Genomic DNA, 22,077 nt, shown 5'->3' on the forward strand with positions numbered 1-22,077 from the left:
GTCTCTACTAAAATACGAAAAATTAGCCAAGCGTGGTGGTGCCTGCCTGTAGTCCCAGCTACTCGGGAGGCTGAGGCAGGGGAATGGCTTGAACCCAGGAGGCAGATTGCAGTGAGCGGAGATCACGCCACTGCACTTCAGCCTGGGCGACAAGAGCAAAATCTCTGTCTCAAAAATAAATTAATTGGCTGGGCGCGGTGGCTCAAACCTGTAATCCCAGCACTTTGGGAGGCCGAGACGGGCGGATCATGAGGTCAGGAGATCGAGACCATCCTGGCTAACCCAGTGAAACCCCGTCTCTACTAAAAGATACAAAAAACTAGCCAGGCGAGGTGGCGGGCGCCTGTAGTCCCAGCTACTCGGGAGGCTGAGGCAGGAGAACGGCATGAACCCGGGAGGCAGAGCTTGCAGTGAGCTGAGATCCCGCCACTGCACTCCAGCCTGGGGGACAGAGCAAGACTCCGTCTCAAAAAAAAATTTTTTTTTAAATTAATTAATTTAATAAAAGCTGTTACTTGTCATCTACATAACTGAAGTAGATATTAAGACTACTCCATTCACAATTACTGATAGCCCCACATTTCAACATACTAAATGTAGCATATAACTTGAAATCATATACTCAGATTACAAGACTCCTACAATTTGAACATAATCAAATAAGACAGTAAAATTTGTAATATGTCATATACCTCATATCAGTTAAAATAAATTAAAACCAAAAGGAAAATTTAACAATTATCCAGCAAGTCAATGATAAATCTAAGTAGCTAAATGACAATGGCAAACTAAAACAGTTAAAAGTTTTATTCTGGCCGGGCGCAATGGCTCATGCCTGTAATCCCAGCACTTTGGGAGGCCGAGGCGGGCAGATCACGAGGTCAGAAGATCAAGACCATACTGGCTAACAGGGTGAAACTCCGTCTCTACTAAAAATACAAAAAATTAGCCGGGCGTGGTGGCGGGTGCCTGTAATTCCAGCTACCAGGGAGGCTGAGGCAGGAGAATGGCGTGAAACCGGGAGGCGGAGGTTTCAGTGAGCCAAGATCGTGCCACTGCACTCCAGCCTGGGCAACAGAGGGAGACTCCGTCTCAAAAAAAAAAAAAAAAAAGTTTTATTCTATCTAAAGACATATCAAAAATAGATATAAACCTATGGAAGAGGAGAAAATATTTACAAATTACATCTCTGATAGGGAACTCTTAACTCAATGAAAAGCACAATCCAATTTTTAAAACTGAGACTGGACACAGTAGCTCAAGTCTGTAATCCCAAAGCTTTGGGAGGCCAGGTGGGAGGATCACTTGAAACCACGAGTTCCAGACCCACCTATACAACACAGCAAGACCTCATCTCTACAAAAACAAACAAAAAAATTTTTTAATTAGCTGGGGCCGGACGCAGTGGCTCACTCCTGTAATCCCAACACTTTGGAAGACCAAGGCAGGTGGATCATTTTAGCCTAGGAGTTTGAGATCAGCCTGGGCAACATGGCAAAATCCCAACTCTACAAAATATACAAAAATTAGCTAAGTATGGTGGCATACGCCTGTAGTCCCAGCTACTCAGGAGGCTGAAGCAGCAGGACTGCTTGAGCCCAGGAGGCGGAAGTTGCTGTGGGCTGAAATCACGCCCCTGCACACCAGCCTGCGTGACAGAGCGCATATACATATACACAAAGAGATGCATAAATGGCCAATAAACACATGAAAAGATGGCAAATTTAGTCCTCATTAGTCATTGGGGAAATCAAAATCAAAATCACAATTATATACCACTTCATACCCACTAGGGCAGCTAAAAAAAAAAAAAAAAAAAAGGCAATGATAACTAATAATGAGGATTAGGAGAAATCTGAACCCTCATACATTGCTGGTGAGATAGCCACCCAGCCTGGGTGACAAAGCAAGACCCTGACTCAAAAAACAATGAATGTACAGATATTTTCATAGCAGCATTTTTCAAAATAGCCAAAAATGAGAAACAATCTAAATGTCCATCAACTGATGAATGGATAAAAAACGTGGCATGAGCCAGGCGTGGTGGCTCAGGCCTATAACCCCAGCACTCTGGGAAGCCAAGGTGGGCAGATCGCTTGAGCTCAGGAATTGGGGACCAGCCTGGGCGACATGGTGAAACCCTGTCTCTCAAAAATAAAAATAAAAGGGGGGAGGGCATGCCCATTCAATGGAATACTGTTCAGCAATAAAAAAGAACGAAGTCGGGAGGCTAAGGCAGGAGAATGGCGTAAACCCGGGAGGCGGAGCTTGCAGTGAGCTGAGATCCGGCCACTGCACCCCAGCCTGGGCGACAGGGCGAGACTTCGTCTCAAAAAAAAAAAAAAAACAAAGAATGAAGTTCTGATATATGCTAAAATACGGATGAACCTTGACAACATGCAAAATGAAAGAAGCCAGTCACATACTGTATGATTCCACAATACACAAAAAGTCCAAAACAGGCAAATCCATACTAACAGAAAGTAAATTAGAGACTGCCAGGGGCTGAGAACAAAGGAGAATGGAGAGTGACTGGTTTCATTCTGGGGTGATGAAAATATTCTACAATTAGTGATGATGGTTGCACAACTCTGTGAATATATTAAAAACAACTGAATTGTATAATTTAAATGGGTAAATTTTATGGTTTATGAGTTATAGCTTAATAAAACTGTTATCTTTTAAAAATACAAAAAATACCGGTCCCTGTCCTTCAACACAAAAGATTTTATATCTCCTTTAGTCACAAGCGTCTACATTATCTCACTATAAATCAACTGTATGCCACATTTACTATAAATAGGCAATCATGGAAGGCATTTTTCTATTTCAAGCATGCCTAACTAGGAACGTTATATATGATGAGGTGCTGATGATAGTCAAAATCTGCTAGCTTCATTTCATGATAATATTGAACTCTTTCAAGAAATTTATTATGAAATTATATAAAATGGATATATGAGCTGTTCTTAAATAACTAATGCATTCCTCCTTTAATCACTCTTTTGAGTAATAAGTATTTAGGAACAAATAATTACTAAAGATGGCAAAAGACACTAAGAATCCTAAAGTCAGCAAAAGAAAGTTAACTACAGAGCCCTAATTTCATTTTCAGAAAAAGCTCATACCCTGAAGTATTTCTCTACTAGGAGGGATGGGAAGAGGAAAGGAAAAAGAGGTGGGCAAGAAGGTTTTTCATAGTTTGAAGATATGTATTAGCTCTACGCCAAAAATAATAATAATTGAGCTATCGTATACTTTTGGAACCAGCAAAGAACTGGCATGATATAAAATCCCTAAACCATAAAGGAAAAGACTACATAAATCAAACCACATAAAAATTACAACTCCTGAATCCTTGAACCCAGGAGGTGGAGGTTGCAGTGAGCTGAGATCATGCCACTTCTCTCCAGCCTGGGCAAGAGTGAGACTCCGTCTCAAAAAAAAAAATTACAACTCCTGTATAGCAAGATATAAAATCAAAAGACAAATGGAGAAAAAAACACTTGCAACACCTGAGAAATAAATGATTTCCTAAATATGCAGAGTTCTTACAAATCAAGCGAGACAGATGCCAACAAAAAACAGGCAAATGTGGCTGGGCGCAGTGGCTCACACCTGTAATTCCAGCACTCTGGGAGGTCAAGGCAGGCGGACCACCTGAGGTCAGGAATTTGAGACCAGCCTGGGGGCACTACGATGAAACCCCATCTCTACTGAAATACAAAAATTAGCCGGGCATGGCAGTGCGTGCCTGTAGTTCCAGCTACTCGGAGGTTGAGGCAGGAGAATCGTCTGAACCTAGGAGGTGGAAGTTGCAGTGAGTTGAGATCCAAACACAGCACCGTCTCAAAAAAAAAAAAAAAAAAGGCATATACCTGCATAGGAAGAGTTTCTAAAACACGCTTACTCACAAATGGTAATTAAAGCACACTCGCCAGGCGCCAGGCGTGGTGGCTCACGCCTATAATCCTAGCACTCTGGGAGGCCGACGTCAGGGAGATCACCTGAGGTCAGGAGTTTGAGACCAGCCTGGGAGCAATACAGTGAAACCCTGTCTCTACTAAAATACAAAAAAATAACCAGGCATGGCAGCCTGCACCTGTAGTCCCAGCTACTTGGGCGGCTAAGGCAGGAGAACTGCTTGAACCCAGGAGGCGGAGGTTGCAGTGAGCTGAGATCTCGCCACTGCACTCCAGCCCGGGTGACAGAGTGAGACTCCATCTCAAAAAAATATTAAAATTAAGATTAAAAACACACTCAAAGCTGCTCAATTTCACTCAAAATCTTAAAAATGGCCAGGAATGATGGCTAACGTCTGTAATCCCACCACTTTGGGAAGCTGAGGCGCCAGGATGATTTGAGGTCAGGACATCAAGACCAACTTGGGCAACAAAGCAAGACCCCTCCCCACCTCCCCATCCCACCCCCATCTCTACTAAAAATAAAAACATTAGCCAGATGTGTTGGCACTTAAGAGTCCTAGCTACTTGGGAGGTTAAGATGGGAGTTTGAGTCCTAGCTACTCAGTACGCTGAGACAGGAGCCTGAGCCCAGTAGTTCCAGGCTGCAGTGGGTGATGATCATACCACTGAACTCCAGACTGGGTGACAGAGCAAGACCTTGTCTCAAAAAAGCAAAAAAAAAAAAAAAACCACAAACCTAAGTTCACAAACCTAGAAATTCCATTCACAAAAATTTATCATACATGTATAATTGCACTTGTCTGCAAGTGTACAAAACTGCTTACTACAACACTGCTTACAGTATTTAAAAAAAGAAAAAAAGAAAAAAAGCAGCCGGGCACAGAGGCTCACGCCTATAATCCCAACACTTTGGGAAGCTAAGGTAGGCAGATCACTTGAGGCTAGGAGTTTGAGAACAGCCTCGCTAACATAGCGAAACCTCCATCTCTACTAAAAGTACAAAAAATTAGCCAGGCGTGACAAGTACTTGTAGTCACAGCTGCTTGGGAGGCTGAGACATGAGAATCACTTAAACCCAGGAGGAGGAGGTTGCAGTGAGATGGAGCCACTGCCACTGCACTCCAGCCTGGGCAACAGAGTGAGACTCTGTTTCCAAAAAAAAAAAAAGCAACCACTATTCTACTTGCTGTCTTTATGGAGCTGACTACTGCAGCTAGGTACCTCACATATGTATATCATACAGCCCATTTTTCCTTCTTTTGTAACTGGCTTATTTCACTTATGTGGTGTCTTCAAATGTTGTAGCATGTGTCAAAACTTCCTTTTCTAAGGCTGAATACTCCACTGTATGAATTCTGTTTATTACACATCTGATAAATGCATTCTGTTTATCTAATCATTGGTCATTGACATTAGAGATGCATTCACCTTTCGGCTATTGTGAATAGTGTTGCTGAAAACATAATAGATTAGTTTTATTGCTTGTTTTGTTCTGAGACAAGGTTTTGCTCTGTTGCCCAGGCTGGAGTGCAGTGATGCAATCTTGGCTCACTGCAGCCTCAATCTCCCAGGCTGAAGCAATCCTCCCATCTCAGCCTCCTAAGCAGCTGGGACTGCAGGCAGGCACCACCACACCCAGCTAATTTTTTTTGTTTTCCATAGAGATGAGGTCTCAATTGTTGCCCAGGCTGGTCTCCAATTACTGAGCTCAAGCAATCCTCTAGTCTCGGTTTCCCAAAGTGCTGGGATTACAGGTATGAGCCACTGCACCCGGCCAGATTACTTTTTTATATTAGAAACTATTTATTGGTTCTAATTAGAAAGGCTAAGAAAATTTTAAGAAAAAGCATAAGCTTAATTCAACCAATAAAACTACATCCCTATCTGTTTACTGAATCCAGGGTGAGTGCTTAGATCCCTGAACATAGAAAACTTGATAATTACAACTCCTGGGGAAAGGCATCTGTTTTCAGTAAAGCTCTGAATGTAGACATTCTTCAGAACTACTGCAGGAGAAAAAAAATTATATGTGTCTCTGTGTGTGTGTGTGTGTGCGCGTTATTTTGTTTTGTTTTTTTGAGACAGAGTCACTGTCACCCAGGCTGGAGTCCAATGGCACAATCTTGGCTCACTGCAGCCTCAACCTCCCAGGCTCCAGTGATCTGCCCACCTAAGCCTTCCAAGTAGCTGGACTATAGGTACATACCACCACGCCCAACTACCTTTTATTCCCCATCGAGAATGGGAAAAGTGCTGGGATTACAGGCATGAGCTACCGCACTTTGCCCAAAAAAACTATTTATGCACATACATACTCACATTATATTTTACTCCAATCTAATGAGAAATTATTTATTAAGTAAAATTAACTTTTCACAAAGGGATGGTGTTCAACTGACAAACCTCTCAAAAGATTGTCAAATTATGAGGAGAAAAATTCCAAAGTTTCTGTAATCTTTAGATTCTACTGGTCTTAGAGCAAATAAAAAGCCTGAATATTTCAGACAATCTTGGAAAAAACTCACAATGTGCTTCTTTCCCAGAGAACAAGACAGGAGTCTATACTGCAAAAATCAAAAAGTAAAGTACAGGAATATAAATATTCCTTAATGAGGCCGGGCGCGGTGGCTCACGCCTGTAACCCCAGCACTTTGGGAGGCCGAGGCGGGCGAATCACAAGGTCAGGATATCGAGACCATGGTGAAACCCTGTCTCTACTAAAAATACAAAAAATGAGCCGGGCACGGTGGCGGGCGCCTGTAGTCCCAGCTACTCGGGAGGCTGGGGCAGGAGAATGGCGTGAACCCGGGAGGCGGAGCTTGCAGTGAGCCAGGATGGCGCCACTGCACTCTAGCTTGGGCGACAGAGCAAGACTCCGTCTCAAAAATAAATAAATAAATAAATAAATAAATAAATATTCCTTAATGGTCATGATGACCATTAAGCTAACATTCAGGCACTATTCTCACAATAATTAATGAGTAGCTTTCATAAATCTATCTGATTTACATAGTACTTTTCTAGGAAGAACTGAAGTATAATTGTAAATAGAACTGCTAATAACCAACATAAAATATTTCTTAAAGTAATGACAGTAAACAAAGCATTTAGATTAAGAAAAAAGGTGCAAGGCAAGCTGATACAAATGCGAAGGCCACAAAACACAAAGCTGAAGTTAGCAGAAGCCAAGAGACTAAATCATAAATTAGCAAAAATCTACATTAAGGGTCCCTCGAAAGGCCAGGAATTGTGGCTAACTCCTGTAATTTTTTTGGTTGTTGTTGTTTTTATTTTTTGAGACGGAGTCTCGCTCTATCACCCGGGCTGGAGCGAAGTAGCGCGATCTCAGCCCACTGCAACCTCAACCTCCCAGATTCAAACGATTCTCCTGCCTCAGCCTCCTGAGTAGCTGGGATTACAGGCATGTGCCACCACGCCCAGCTAATTTTTTCGTATTTTTAGTAGAGACGGGGTTTCACCATATTGGCCAGGCTGGTCTCGAACTCCTGATCTTGTGATCCACCCACCTCAGCTTCCCAGAGTGCTGGGATTACAGGCGTGAGCCACAGCGCCCAGCCCACTCTTGTAATTTCAGCACTCTGGAAGTGGAAAATTACAAGAAAATTGCTGGGAACGGAAAGGACTCTGAAAAGGTGCTTACTAATACTGTTATTTACAGTATAACTGCTGAGAAGGAAATCAGCTTCTATCCTTATGACTTACTTTTTAGTACAATAATAATTTTTTAAAACTTTGGGAAATATACAAATATTTCTAATATTTGACTTAACTAGTGACTTTTATCCTTACTCCACAAAAAAGTATTTGGGCCAGGCGCACTGGCTCACGCCTGTAATCCCAGCACTTTGGGAGGCCGAGGCAGGTGGATCATGAGGTCAGGAGTTTGAGACCAGCCTGGCCAACATACTGAAATCCCGTCTCTACTAAAAATACAAAAATTAGCCAGGTGTGGTGGCACGTGCCTGTAGTCCCAGCTACTCAGGAGGAAGAGGCAGAGGAATCGCTTGAACCCGGGAGGTGGAGGTTGCAGTAAGCCGAGATCCTGCTACCGCACTCCAGCCTGGAGACAGAGCAAGACTCCATCTCAAAAAAAAAAAAGTCACTAATGGCCGGACTTACACACCTGTAATGGTCACACTTGTAATCCCAGCACTTTGGGAGGCTGAGGCGGGAGGATCTCCTGAGCCCAGGAGTTTGAGACCATCCTGGGCAATACAGTGGGACCTTATTTCTACAAAAAAAAAATTAGCTGAAGCTACTTGGGAGGCTGAGATGAGAGGGTCATTTGATGAGCCTGGGAGGTTAAGGCTGCAGTGAGCTGGGATTATACCACTCCACTCCAACCTGGGTAACAGAACAAGACTGTCTTAAAAAGAAAAACAGTCACTGAAGTCTATGCCTTAAGATGTTAACTAGGCCGGGCATAGTGGCTCACGCCTGTAATCCCAGCACTTTGGGAGGCTGAGGCTGGCGGATCACGAGGTCAGGAGATCAAGGCCATCCTGGCTAACGTGGTGAAACCACATCTCTACTAAAAATACAAAAAATTAGCCGGATGTGTTGGCGGGCGCCTGTAGTCCCAGCTACTCAGGAGGCTGAGACAGGAGAATGAAGTGCACCCAGGAGGCGCTTGCAGTGAGCCAAGATCACGCCACTGCACTCCAGCCTGGGGGACAGAGCGAAACTCTGCTTCAAAAAACAACAAAAAAAAAGATGTTAACTGATCATTCTTTACACTTATTAAATACCTGAGCCTCTCCAGTCAACATTTGAATCTTCTGAATTATAGTATCTCTAGAACAAAAAGCTTTCTCCAGAAGTAAGTATTTTTAGGAAGAGTCCTCTTGAAAATCATTTTTAAAACAAATTTCAAATCAATTCAATATACAGTAAATAAAATGTCACAACTCTTTGAGACACAAAGCTGTGATGAAAGTTCCTTTTCTATATCTACTTTTAGAATGACAAAGCAAACAGGCTGAAAGGGAATGATCTGTGTCAAAAAAAAAAAAAAAAAAAAAACCACTGTGGAAAAGGGTTACTTCTTAAGAAAAACAGAGGTAGAAGAGACCAAAAAAGAAAAAAGAGTGCATATCTTATATCTTTATAAAGCACAGATTAGTATAACAGAGTATAACAGAGCACACAGTCATTTTTTTAAAATTAACTGTGGTGCACACTCATAATCCCAAGTACATTGCTTGAGTTCAGAAGTTTGAGATCAGCCTGGGCAACATAGTGAAATCTCATCCCTACCAAAAATACAAACATTAGTTGAGCATTGTGGCGTGCACCTGTAGTCCCAGCTACTTGGGAGGCTGAGATGGGAGGATCATCTCAGAAGGTAATGGCTGCAGTAAGCCATGATCACACCACTGTACTCCAGCCTGGGTGACACAGACAGACCCTGTCTCAAAAAAAAAAGAACTATAAATAGAGTGCAGTGGCACATACCTGTAATCCTACATACTTGGGAGGTTGAGGTGGAAGTATTGCTTGAAGCCAAAAGTTGGAGGCTGCAGTGAGCTATGATCTCACCTGTGTATAGCCACTGCACTGCAGCCCAGGTGACATTGTCAGACTCCATCTCTTAATTAAAAAAAAAAAAAAAAAAAAAACTAAAAAAGAAAACTGACTGCAATATAATTTAAAACTATTTGAAACTTCACAAATACTAATTAAGGAGAGATATGTTTGATTGAAGAACATAGCTGGTTAGCAGAAGGATTCATTTCAAAGTAACTGATACACCAATGTCACATATAATAGCTATACACTATTTTGAAACATTAAGTTTTTTGTTTGTTTGTTTTTTCAAACAGGGTTTTGCTCTATTGCCCAGGGTAGAGCACAGCAGCGTATTATCGGCTCACTGCAGCCTCTGCCTCATGGGCCCAAGTGATCCTCCCACCTCAGCCTCCTGAACAGCTGGGACTACTGCACCACCATGACCGGCCCCTTTTTTTTTTTTTTTTTTTTAAAAAAAAGCCTGGGTTTCACCATGTTGCCCAGGCTGGTCTGGAACTCCTAAACTCAAGTGATCCACCTGCCTCGGCCTTCCAAAGTGCTGGAATACAGGCGAGAGCCACTGCACCTGGCCAAGCTCTTTTAAAATTCAACTGATCATCCAAATATAGTCATGCATCACTTAAGAACAGGGATACGTTCTGAGAAATGCATCTTTAGGTGACTTCATCATTGTGAAAACAACACAGGGCGTACTTACGCAAACCTCGATGGTAGAGCCTACTATATACCTAAGCTATGGTTTGGGTGGTAGTGTTGTATCAATTCTGATTTCCTAACTCGGAGGACTACAGGGTGGCAATACAGGAAAGTGTCCTTGTTTCAGGGAGGTACACACTAGAGAATTTAGAGTGGAAGGACATCATACCATAAAGACAACAGAGGGTAATGGAGCAAACGTGACAAAATGTTAACTGGGGAATTTGGGAGAAGGGGATGTGGGAGTTCTAGTCTCATCCTGAACTTTTTTTTTTTTTTTTTTTGCTGGGCCCAATGACTCATGCCTGTAATCACAGCACTTTGGTAGGACAAGGTAGGAGGATCACTTGAACCCAGGAGTTCAAGAACAGTCTAGGCAACATAGTGAAACCTTGTCTCTTTTTTTTGAGATGGAGTCTTGCTCTGTCGCCAGGCTGGAGTACAGTGGCACGATCTTGGCTCACTGCAACCTCCAACTCCCAGGTTCAAGTGATTCTCTTGCTTCAGCCTCCCAAGTAGCTGGGATTACAGGCACGTGCCACCACGCCCAGCTAATTTTTTTTTTTTTTTTTTTTTGAGACGGAGTCTTGCTCTGTCGCCCAGGCTGGAGTGCAGTGGCGCGATCTTGGCTCACTGCAAGCTCCGCCTCCCGGGTTCACACCATTCTCCTGCCTCAGCCTCCCGAGCAGCTGGGACTACAGGCGCCTGCCACCGTGCCCGGCTAATTTTTTGTATTTTTAGTAGAGACGTGGTTTCACTGTGGTCTCGATCTCCTGACCTCGTGATCCGCCCACCTCGGCCTCCCAAAGTGCTGGGATTACAGGCGTGAGCCACCGCGCCCGGCCTCCCAGCTAATTTTTGTACTTTTAGTAGACACGGGATTTCACTATGTTGGCCACGATGGTCTTGATCTCCTGACCTCATGATCCACCCACCTTGGCCTCCCAAAGTGCTGGGATTACAGGTGTGAGCCACCGGACCTTGTCTCTAGAACAAATTTTTTTAATTAGCTGGACACTGGCTCATGCCTATAGTCTCAGATACTGAGAAGCCTAAGGTGAAAGGATACCTTGAGCCCAGGAGGTCGAGGCTGCAGTGAACCATAATTATGCCATTACACTCCAACCTAGTAGAAAAAAAAATTTTTATGGAAAAAAAAAAAAAAAATAGGGGCCAGGCATGGTGGCTCATGCCTGTAATACCAACACTTTGGGAGGCTGAGGTGGGCAGTCGCTTGAGGTCAGGAGTTCAAGACCAGCCTGGCTAACATGGTGAAACCCCATCTCTACTAAAATTACAAAAATTAGCTGGGTGTGGTGGCGTAGGCCTGTAGTCCCAGCTATTCGGTAGGCTGAGGTAGAAGGATCACTTGAACTCGGGAGATGGAGGTTGCAGTGAGCTGAGATCATGCCACTGCACTTCAGCCTGGGCAACAGAACGAGACTCGGTCTCAAAAAGGCTTTGGTGCGGTGGCTCGCACCTGTAATCCCAGCACTTTGAGAGGCCGAGGCAGATAGATCACTTGCGCCCAGGAGTTCGAGACCAGCCTGGGCAACAGAGTGAGACCTTGTCTCTACAGAAAATACAAAAATTAGCCAAGTGTGGTGGTACGCGCCTGTAGTCCTAGCTACTTGGAAAGCTAAAGTGGGAGGATCTCTTGAGCCCGGGAGGTCGAAAGGACAGTGAGCAGTGATCACACCACTGCACTCCAGCATGGGTGACAAAGTGAGATCCTGTCTCAAGAAAAAAAAAAAATACAGGAAGGAGAAAAGTAGATAGGCCATAGATGATGGTTGTTGGAGATGAACTATAGGTACCTGGGATTCACTGACTATTGTGTCCACTTTTGTTTATGTTCAAAATTCCTGAAATAGAATTTTTAAGATATATGACACAAATTGATCATATAGTAATATATATGCTTCTTTACTAACACACCAAATAAAAGTATCTAGGCCAGGCGCGGTGGCTGATGACTGTAATCCCAGCACACTGGAAGGTCGAGGCAGGCGGATCACCTAAGATCAGGAGTTCAAGACCAGCCTGGCCAACATGGTGAAACCCCGTCTCTACTAAAAATACAAAAATTAGCTGGGCATGGTGGTGGGCACCTGTAATCCCAGTTACTTGGGAGACTGAGGCAGGAGAATTGCTTGAACCTGGGAGGCAGAGACTGCAGTGAGCCAAGATCATGCCACAGCACTCCAGCCTGGGCAACACAGCAAGACTCTGTCTCAAAAAAAAAAAAAAGTATCTGGCAGCAGGTCTAACAGCTACTGTAATTTCTAAGTTGTGACGACTATAATGAAGTATTTGCAAAAACTGTAATACAAAATATGAAAATACATATGATTTGTATTGGTGACGAAAATCACAACTACTACCTATTAGTTTTCTCTATGTTATAGTTGAAGGAAATATTAGATCCCAGTAAAAAGTTACTAAAAATAAAGATGCATTTTCCCATCCAAGTTTAGTACTTCCTCCTGAATTCTGACCGACGTGGTCTTCATTAAAGATTCTAACATCCGGCTGGGCGCGGTGGCTCACACCTGTAATCCCAGCACTTTGGGAGGCCGAGGCGTGTGGATCATGAGGTCAGGAGATGGAGACCATCCTGGCTAACGTGGTGAAACCCCATCTCTACTAAAAATACAAAAAATTAGCTGGACGTGGCAGCGGGTACCTGTAGTCCCAGTTACCCGGGAGACTGAGGCAGAAGAATGGCGTGAACCCAGGAGGCGGAGCTTGCAGTGAGCTGAGATCACGCCACTGCACTCCAGCCTGGGCAACAGAGAAAGATTCTGTCTCAAAAAAAAAAAAAGATTCTAACATCCTTTTCATATAATAAAGTAATAAATTGTTCTTTTATCTTTTAATCCAAGGAGACTTTTAAATAATCTTGAATGCAAATGAGCCTTCACTGCAAACAGCAAATACATATATATATGTGTGTGTGTGTGTATATATATATATAAAATATATTTTGTTTTTTTCTTGAAACAGAGTCTTGCTCTGTCACCCAGGCTGGAGTGCAATGGCATGCTCTCAGCTCACCGCAACCTCCACCTCCTGGGTTCAAGCGATTCTCCTGCCTCGGCCACCCAAGTAGCTGGGATTATAGGCGCTCGCCACTATGCCAGGCTAATTTTTTGTATTTTTAGTAGAGACAGGGTTTCACCATGTTGGTCAGGCTCGTCTTGAACTCCTGACCTCGTGATCCACCCACCTCAGCCTCCCAAAGCGCTTCGCTGGGATTACAGGCAGGAGCCACCATGCCCGACTGCAAATAGCATAATTTTAAAAAATTAATGGTTCAGACAAAATACTTCTACTACCCACCAATTTGATTGGTAAAAGATAAATCGCTACATGTTAAATGTAGTTTTGTAAACTACAAAATGTTTTTGAGTTCATAAGACCCAGTTTTTAAATCAAAGGAAAAAATATGTGTAAAAAAAATCACTTTTAGTCAAACAGTTTTAAGAATCAAAGAAACTATGAACGTATTATATGTAAAAGTACATATGCTATGTGTAACGTAATGGGAATACAACAAAGTCAATACAATGTATAATTAGAAAAATCTTCATATCATCTGGCAATGTTCCCTAGTGACCCAAACAGCATGTAATACAAAGACACCCACATACAACCCGTGCATTTAAGGCTGGACTAAAAATCTAGCACCAGGGACACAGGATAAGAAATAGTGTTTCTCGTTTGAATTTTCCCACAAATATTCCTTAATTCTAAGGATTGGAGCAGTTCCTTAAACTATATAATACAAATCTTTAAATATGCTAGAGTTCATTTCATTTCTATACTCAAAATGAAATCATAATTAAATCCAAGAATTCACTAAATTTAAGTTAGGATTTTACAGAGCCATTCCACTATGGTTTTTTTAGATGCTTGTAATCTTCAACTTGGCAGACAGGGATACACGTAGGGAGAACAATCTGAATACTGAGATACTTTAAAATTGTATCAAAAAAATCTTCACTCACTGAAAAGCATATTTCCACACACTAAAAACCAGCAAGATATCACACAAAAATTACATGGTTTATAATAAAATGATTAACATTCTAATTGGTTTCCACAGAGAGGTACACTATTTTCATTCAAAATATGTGTAGCTGTAAGGCACGTAAAAATAATAAGTTTAAAAAATTTTTAAATCAAATAGTAAAGATTTAACTACAGATAAACATACTCTAGTCTCCTTGTTCAGCAAGCTAATATATGTGTTTCAAGGGGCTGAACAGCACTTATTTCAAATCATCCAATAACACAATTCAGGAGCCCAATTTAATGAATATATACACCAAGGTATTTTTAGCCTACATTATTTACTCTAAATACTGTGGACAGTTAACTACAGCTCAAACTAACACTAAAAATGTTTTAAAAATAAAAGCAAGCAGGCCGGGCATGGTGGTTTGCACCTGTAATCCCAGCACTTTGGGAGGCAGAGGCAGGCAGATCACTTGAGGTCAGGAGTTCGAGACCAGCCTGGCCAACTGGGTGAAACCCCGACTCTAATAAAAACACAAAAATTAGCCCAGGCGCAGTGGCTCATGCTTGTAATACCAGCACTTTGGGAGGCCAAGGAGGGCAAATCACGAGATCAGGAGTGAGAACAGTCTGGCCAACATAGTAAAACCCCGTCTCTACTAAAAATACAAAAATTAGCCGGGTGTGGTGGCAAGCACCTGTAATCCCAGCTACTCGAGAAGCTAAGGCAGGAGAATCACTTGAACTGGGAGGGCAGAGGTTGCAGTGAGCTGAGACCATGCCATTGAACTCCAGCCTGGGCGACAGAGCAAGATTCTATCTCAAAAAAAATGAATAAAAATAAAAATAAAAATAAATGAAAATAAAAATAAAAGCAAAGGCTGGGCAAGCTGGCTCATGCCTGTAATTTACCCAGCACTCTGGGAGGTCAAGGTGGGAGGATCACTTGAGCCCAGGAGTTCAAGACCAGCGCTGGGCAACATAGGGAGACCTTCCATCCCTACAAAGTATTAGTCAGGTGTGGTGGCACATGCCTGTGGTCCTAGCTACTTTGGAGGCTGAGGTGGAAGGATCACTTGAGCCTGGGAGGTCAAGGCTGCATTGAGCCACGATCCATCTTGGGTGACTCTATCTCAGTCAGTCAGTCAATTAATAAAAGCAAAGAAATATATAGTCTCCGACTGGATATGCTGGTTCTCATGGAATAGTTTAAATTTTTTTTTAATTCCAGTAAAACTTCAAACTAGGGGGAAAGGGAAACTTGAAAGACTATTTGGAAAAACCTCCTACATAAATTTTCCCAAAGGATTAGTGTTCACAGGATTTAAAATGTCCCATAAATCAAGCCTGAAACCTCTTCATAAGCATATCACACTACAATCCCAGCAATCACGAGTCTACAACAAAGGTAGTTAGAAAAAGGTGCCCTCTACACAAGCGAAACACTATCATTCTTCCTGGCACTGAGCCCTGTATTTTCCTCCAATCTGCCAGGGGCATTCCTTTTGGAAAATAAAATCCATTTTGCTATTTTTTATTATTTTGTATAATCTGTATAATTTTTCTGTATTATTCTGTATTGCTTTATATAATTATTCTGTGTAATTTTTAATGTTGCTTCAGGATAACTGAAAATTTTGTTTTATTTTTAAAATGTGCAAAAGCCTATCATGAAAATAGATATTGAAAATCAGAATATTCAAAACCAGAGGTGGTTTCACATACGGGATGGGGGTGGTATGGGTGGTATGGCCATAGACAAGAAGTGGTTTCATAGAAACCTTCTGGTCTCAAATGAAGAAGCGATGTAACAATGATACAGGTTACAGTGAGTCAAATGTGTTTAAATCTAAAAATATCCCTAGTAGTCAGGACAAGGAAATTCAATATTTTATATTGTGTCCCAGAGGTAAAGATATCTGAATATACATAAAATGTAGTAACTATTCCATCTATTTAACTCAGGAAAGCCACTGTGATCAAACATTTAAAATCAGCAAAAACAAATTACATTTTTAAATGGGTCTCATTCTCCGCTCCCCAACCCCCAAGACGGAGTCTTGCTCTATCGCCCAGGCTAGAGTGCAGTGGCACAATCTCAGCTCACTGAAACCTCCATCTCCCAGGTTCAAGTGATTCCCCTGCCTCAGCCACCCAAGTAGCCGGGACTACAGGCGCACACTACCATGCCGGGCTAATTTTTTGTATTTTAGTAGAGACCGGGTTTTCCATGTTCACCAGACTGGTCTTGAACTCTCGACTTCATGATTCGCCCACCTCGGCCTCCCAAAGTGCTGGGATAACAGGCGTGAGCCACCGCGCCCAGCCTCTAAAACAGTATTTTTACACGAGGGGCTAACTCACTTCACCTCCCCCTCACTTCACCTCTGCATAATCTTTAACCTAGTCTCTGAAACTGGAGATGGATGGGAAAAACATAAATTCGCAACATACTTAAAATCTGAAAAGATAAAGATTTTAAATATTTTAAGGGTTTATTCATTTGCTCATTCCAATTCAAGGAGTCGCCTTTGCACACACCTCTCCCTCTCATAACTAAAAGACAGGAATCAATTGTTGTATAACTCCTCCCTTCCCCCTTCAACCCAGCTAACGTACAAAGGAAAGGGCTTTCTCTATTGTGCCCCTGTAATGAATCTTTGTTAACTAAAACCCGATTCAGAAATAGTTCTCATTTAATTTTTTTAAATCAGCAAACTGAAAACTGTAAAAATAACAACAGATTTATTATTATTGCAAGAAAAGAAAAGCCAATTTTTGTAAACGTTCTGATTATGTTTTAAGGATTTGGTCTTTCTTTGGCACTGGTGGGGAGCCAAATCACCATCCTCCTCTCAATCTACCGTTCATTTAAAAACAAACAAAACAACTAATCAGAATGTAAATTTAAAAATAAATTTAAAAAATTTTTAAAGAATTGACTGACCTCTTTTTTCTGTTAAAACGTCTCTAAGCTGTCCCCAAAGCTGTCTGGTTTAATCTTTTTGTAAAATCCAAACACTTACTACAAAAGCCTAATCACTGTTAAGAGAACATTCATCTTGAAAACGTTTTACATAATGTATTCCCAGTGTACACCTCTTAATCCTGTAAAACAGTTATTAATGTAATCAGCTGGGGAAAAGGGTAAAAGTAGGCACTTAAAGTTCAGTTTTAATATAGGTATTGCATGGTTTTTCTCATTCTGATTTCTACAAGACACCGGAAGTGAATACTATTTCATTTTCTTGCAGAGACATCATTCTGGTACAACTACTTTTTTATTCTTTTCACTTATTCAGACTTCATTTTTACTCCCAGTAGCAATCACACATTTTACAAAATATATCCCACAACAGGGATAAAAAGCCTTGAGTTCCTCCAAACAAGGTCCATTTAGCTCCACGGCTGGATCAGCAGGAACATTTCTTGTACATGCAGAAAGATAAACAAGAAACCAGAAATAGACATTACCTGGATGTTGGGGGATGAGGGGAGGAAGTGTGGGAACTGGGAATCCCAGGGTCAGAGGTGGAGATTTTTCTCTGTATACCTTTCACGTGCTTTGAACCCATAAAAATGTACTGTCTATTTAAAGAACTAAATAGATTTGTTTAAAAATGAAAAAAAAAAAGACCTTTAAAATAAAAGAATTCCAGGGACACATGATCTGCTTAGTTTTAAAATAATCTGCTTTTATCAGTAGCATCTGCTTTTACTCTGCAATAGGTAAGATACTCCTTTGAATGCAGTCGTGAGCAAAGTGCCAGCTAAGCCGTTTTTAATACAGTAATGTTCTTCCAGACTGCCGCTTTCCAAGGCAGCTCGAATCCTCCGCCCCCTCCTCCCTCTGTGCATTCTGAGATCGGCTCTGCTGATTCCCACATAAAGTGGGTCCTGGCCGCCATTTTAGAAAGTCATTCACACAAGCCAGACCGCAGCACCGTCCACTAAGAACCCTTCCAAAGCTGCCTGGGACGATTTCTTCTTTCTTCTCTGCCCCCTCATCTTGCAGAGGGGCCAAACTCCCCACCATAGGCATGCAATGTCTCTGGAATCTGCATAATGAGAAATGACACGTCTGGGCACATAACACTGAGGAGCGAGCGAATGCTGCAATGCACGTGCTTGCACATCGGTGCATACGAATTTCCCAGGCAGAGACCTACAGAGAAAGTCCGCAGGGGATTAAAGTGAGCACATCTAAGTGGTTTTTCCACTCCAATAATCTGCACCTAAATGATTTTTCCATCAAAACACTGACGATACTGAGGGAGAAGGCAGGAGGTGGGAGGCGGGTAAGGGGTGGAGCAGCGCCAGGAAGAGAAAGTTCCCATCTGCTTCCCAATCCAGCCTGTGGTCTCCCCTTCATCCTAGGGCACAGAGGTGAATTTTTGCTCCCTGCCTCCCCCCGCCCCCGCCTGGTTTCTCAGGCACGACGTAGTAAACACCGGGAGAGTCCCTGGAAGCGCGCACCTCCCCCCGGCCTGCGGAGGACAGCTCCAGCAGGTTATGAATGGCCCCACGATTCCCGGCTCCTTTTCACACGCGGACACGCGCAGACGCGCGCTCCAGCGGCGAGGGTTTAATGCCCCAGTAACAGCAACCACCAACACAATCAATGATCCTCCATTTAAAAGACAGGAGGCTCCGCCGCCGCTGCTTCCATTTCCTTATCCAAGCGGCTCAAGGCGAGCGACGCAATCTATTTTTCCCATGGTGACTCATTAATGAGGACGCTCCATAATTTCCTTCACTCACTACATAGTAAGGGAAATTAAAAGCCAAACTTGAAACCTTCCAGGGTCTTAAATATCGGAATAAACTGTCATTTTCGAATACAATCACAGATTTGCTATGGTCCCTCTGAATTTGCACCAAGTACAAGCCAATCGTCATTTTAATAAGTGTTTTATGCGGAGGCCTATCCGTTACGGTACACAAGCATTTCACAAAGAAAACGCGCTACATGCTACTCAATAAGATGTATCAAGGACAACATTTATTCTTATAATTCACAAAAATATTCAGGGGAGGTTTTTTGTTTTTTTGTTTTTTTTAAGCTACATCTTCTCATCGTAAAAGGTTTGGAATGTTTTACGGTTTGATTCGGGAATTCAGGGGTGGGGGGCACCAGGGTCTTAGGGCGGCCGGGGAGTGCGACCCGAAGCTACGGGCGCCGGGGCGGGCAACCTCCTGTCAGAGTCCGCGGTCTCCTCCGCCGGAGACCAAGGAGCCCAAACGGGCGCACCAACTTATTTCACACCACTCTCCACTCAGCCTCGCAAAAACGAGAAACGTTTGCCATTCCCAGTGAGTTTCAAGGGTGCAAATCCTCCGGAGAGGTCCTAGGTGGTCTCTCCGGGTCCGTGACGCGCCCACAGTACCTACTGCGACTTCTGTTTTCGCACCGCCTTTCCCTTCGCACGGAACCCTCCCGAAGTCAGACATTGCCGAGCGCCCGCAGAGCGGCTCGGAGTGGCGGCGCCGGACCGGGCTGTCGGGCGGGCTCGGGTCCCGGCTGCTCCGGGCCGGGCACAGCGCGCAAGGACGCGACCCCGCCGCCCAGCGCGGCTCCCACCGGCTCCCGGGCCGACGCGAGGGCAGCCCCGGGGCGCCGGCTGCGTGGAGGCCGAGCCTCGGCCACCTCCCTCGTCAGGGACGCGGCCGCCGGGGCCCCGCGGGCTCTTGGAAGGCGGCGCGGCTCGACCGCCCGCACCGCCGACACCCGAGGCCCAACGCCGCGACGCGGGTCGAGCGGCTGACGAGGTCCACAGAGCCCGTGGGTCCGGGCCGGGGTCCTCCTCACCAGCTCCGCGCTCCGGGAGGGGCCGGCAACGGGCCGGGCCGAGAAGCGGCGCCCGAGGAGCAAGCGCGGCCGCGGGCCTCGTGTCACTCACCGTTTGAAATGCTCGATGATCTTCTCTTCCCGCACGTTCTCGGGTAAGTTGCCCACCCAGAGGTGCCTGGTTTCCCGGACCATGCTGGGCGGCGTGCCGGCGACCGCCGCTGCTGGCTCCCCCTCGCCGGCTTCGTACGAGACCGTCAGCGCCGGGAGGCGGGTGCCGGGGCGGCGGCGGCGGCGGCTGCGGCGGTGGCGTCGGCAGCGGCGGCGGCTCCTCCGGCTCCCCCTCGTGCAGAGACCATCCCTCTCCCCCAGGTTCTGACTCTCGGGCCTCGCAGCTCCGCTCTGCCGCCACCACACACCCGAAGCCGACCCTCGCGCTCCGGCGGCGCATGCGCCCGGGCAGCGGCGGGCGGGGGAGCGGAAGGAGGGGCGAGCGGGACACGGGCGGCAGCGACTACGACGGAGCTGGCGCTGTGGCAGCCGGACGCTTCCCACCGGCGCGCGCGGCACGCCTACCGCCGCCGCACCGCCTCCCCCTAGCCGCGGGCGCGCGCGCGTCCTCCCGCCCGCCTTGGCGGAGACGCTGAGTTCCTCCCAGCTGGCGCGCAGGCGCGCCGGCCGGGCGACGAAGTGCGGAACGCCTGGCGGGGAAGGAACGCTCGCGCCCTCGGCCCCATGCGCAGGCGCGCAGCTGCTAGTGGAGTCCCGCCGCCTGGCGGGCTCTACGTCGGGTTCCCGCGCCGGGCAAGGGGCGGCTGGGGAGGCAGGGGCGGTCTTTAGCTCCTCCAGCGGTAACCCCAGGCCCTGGCCTGGTGGAAGATATGAAGAGAAATGCAGTTGGTTTCCACAGGGCTACGCGTCAAAGCGGCTGCCAAGGCCTGTCCCCTAGAAGCCAGACCCCTTCGTCCTCCGCTCACCCGGCGGCCAGCTCCCGGCGTTTCCGGGCACTTGGATCCCTGCCTGCTTGGGAAAGCGATCATTAAAAGGGTGCCCTTTTCACTGCCCTGCTGAACAGCGACGGCTTCGGAAACGCATCCCAGCCAAGAGTCACTGGCTTGTAACATGAAGCAACTTTTTTTTTTTTTTTTTAAATACGGAGTCTTGCTTTGTTGCCCAGGCTGCTGGAGTGCAGTGGCACGGTCTCGGCTCACTGCAACCTCCGCCTCGCAGGCTCAAGCTATTCTCCTGCCTCATCCTCCCGAGTAGCTGGATTTACAGGCACCCGCAAACACAACTGGCTAATTTTTGTATTTTTATTAGAAACAGGGTTTCACCATGTAGGCCAGACTGGTCTTGAACTCCTGACCTCAGGTGATCTGCCCGCCTCAGCCTCCCAAAATGCTGGGATTATAGGCGTGAGCCACTGCACCCGGCCTAAGCAACTTTTTTATGTAGGATCTTGCGAAACCGTTAGCAAGATACCCTTGCTGATCGCTATGGTATACAAGGAATAAAACGAAAATGAGACAGTTAGGAATCCAATATTGTTCCCCTCAGAGGGTTTACCATAATTTAATATTCAAACAGATAAAGGAATTAGACCTCTGGCCTTTCCAGGCCTAAGAGCTTTTGAAACCTGCAGTTGAACTTTCTTTTTTTTTCTTTTTTTGAGATGGACTTTCACTCTTGTTACCCAAGCTGGAGTGCAATGGCACTTTCAGCTCGCTGCAACCTCCGCCTCCCGGATTCAAGCGATTCTCCTGTCCCAGCCTTCCGAGTAGTTGGAATTACAAGCGCGCACCACCACACCAGGCTAGTTTTTTGTATTTGTAGTAAAGACAGGGCTTCACCATGTTGGCCAGGCTAGTCTCAAAATCCTGACCTCAGGTAATCCGCCCACCTTGGCCTCCCAAAGTGCTGGGATTACAGGCGTGAGCCACCATGCCCGGCCAGTTGAACTTTTACATAAAGGCCAATTTACAGAAATTAAAGGAAAACCCATAAAATTAATGCAACTATATTGAGAGAAAAATAAAATTGTTTATAATAAATATCCACAGAAATACCAGAGGTGTGCTACTTCAGGTGCAAGCTAGA

General features: G+C 44.9%; 1 protein-coding gene across 3 annotated transcripts in view; it reads right to left on the reverse strand.

Annotated features, from left to right (window-relative positions):
* The window catches only part of SPEN (spen family transcriptional repressor), a 98,502-nt gene extending 78,061 nt beyond the window's left edge, over positions 1-20,441 (reverse strand). For all 3 annotated transcript variants that reach the window (XM_045379955.2, XM_005544696.4, XM_074019347.1), the window contains exon 1: positions 20,093-20,441. In XM_045379955.2, the coding sequence (XP_045235890.2) occupies positions 20,093-20,175 (83 nt within the window). In that variant the 5' untranslated portion in view covers positions 20,176-20,441. The remainder of the gene's footprint in view (positions 1-20,092) is intronic.
* Between the last annotated feature and the right edge of the window lie 1,636 nt (positions 20,442-22,077).

This window comes from Macaca fascicularis, chromosome 1, assembly GCF_037993035.2.
Source record: "Macaca fascicularis isolate 582-1 chromosome 1, T2T-MFA8v1.1".
In the NCBI taxonomy this organism is placed as follows: domain Eukaryota; kingdom Metazoa; phylum Chordata; class Mammalia; order Primates; family Cercopithecidae; genus Macaca; species Macaca fascicularis.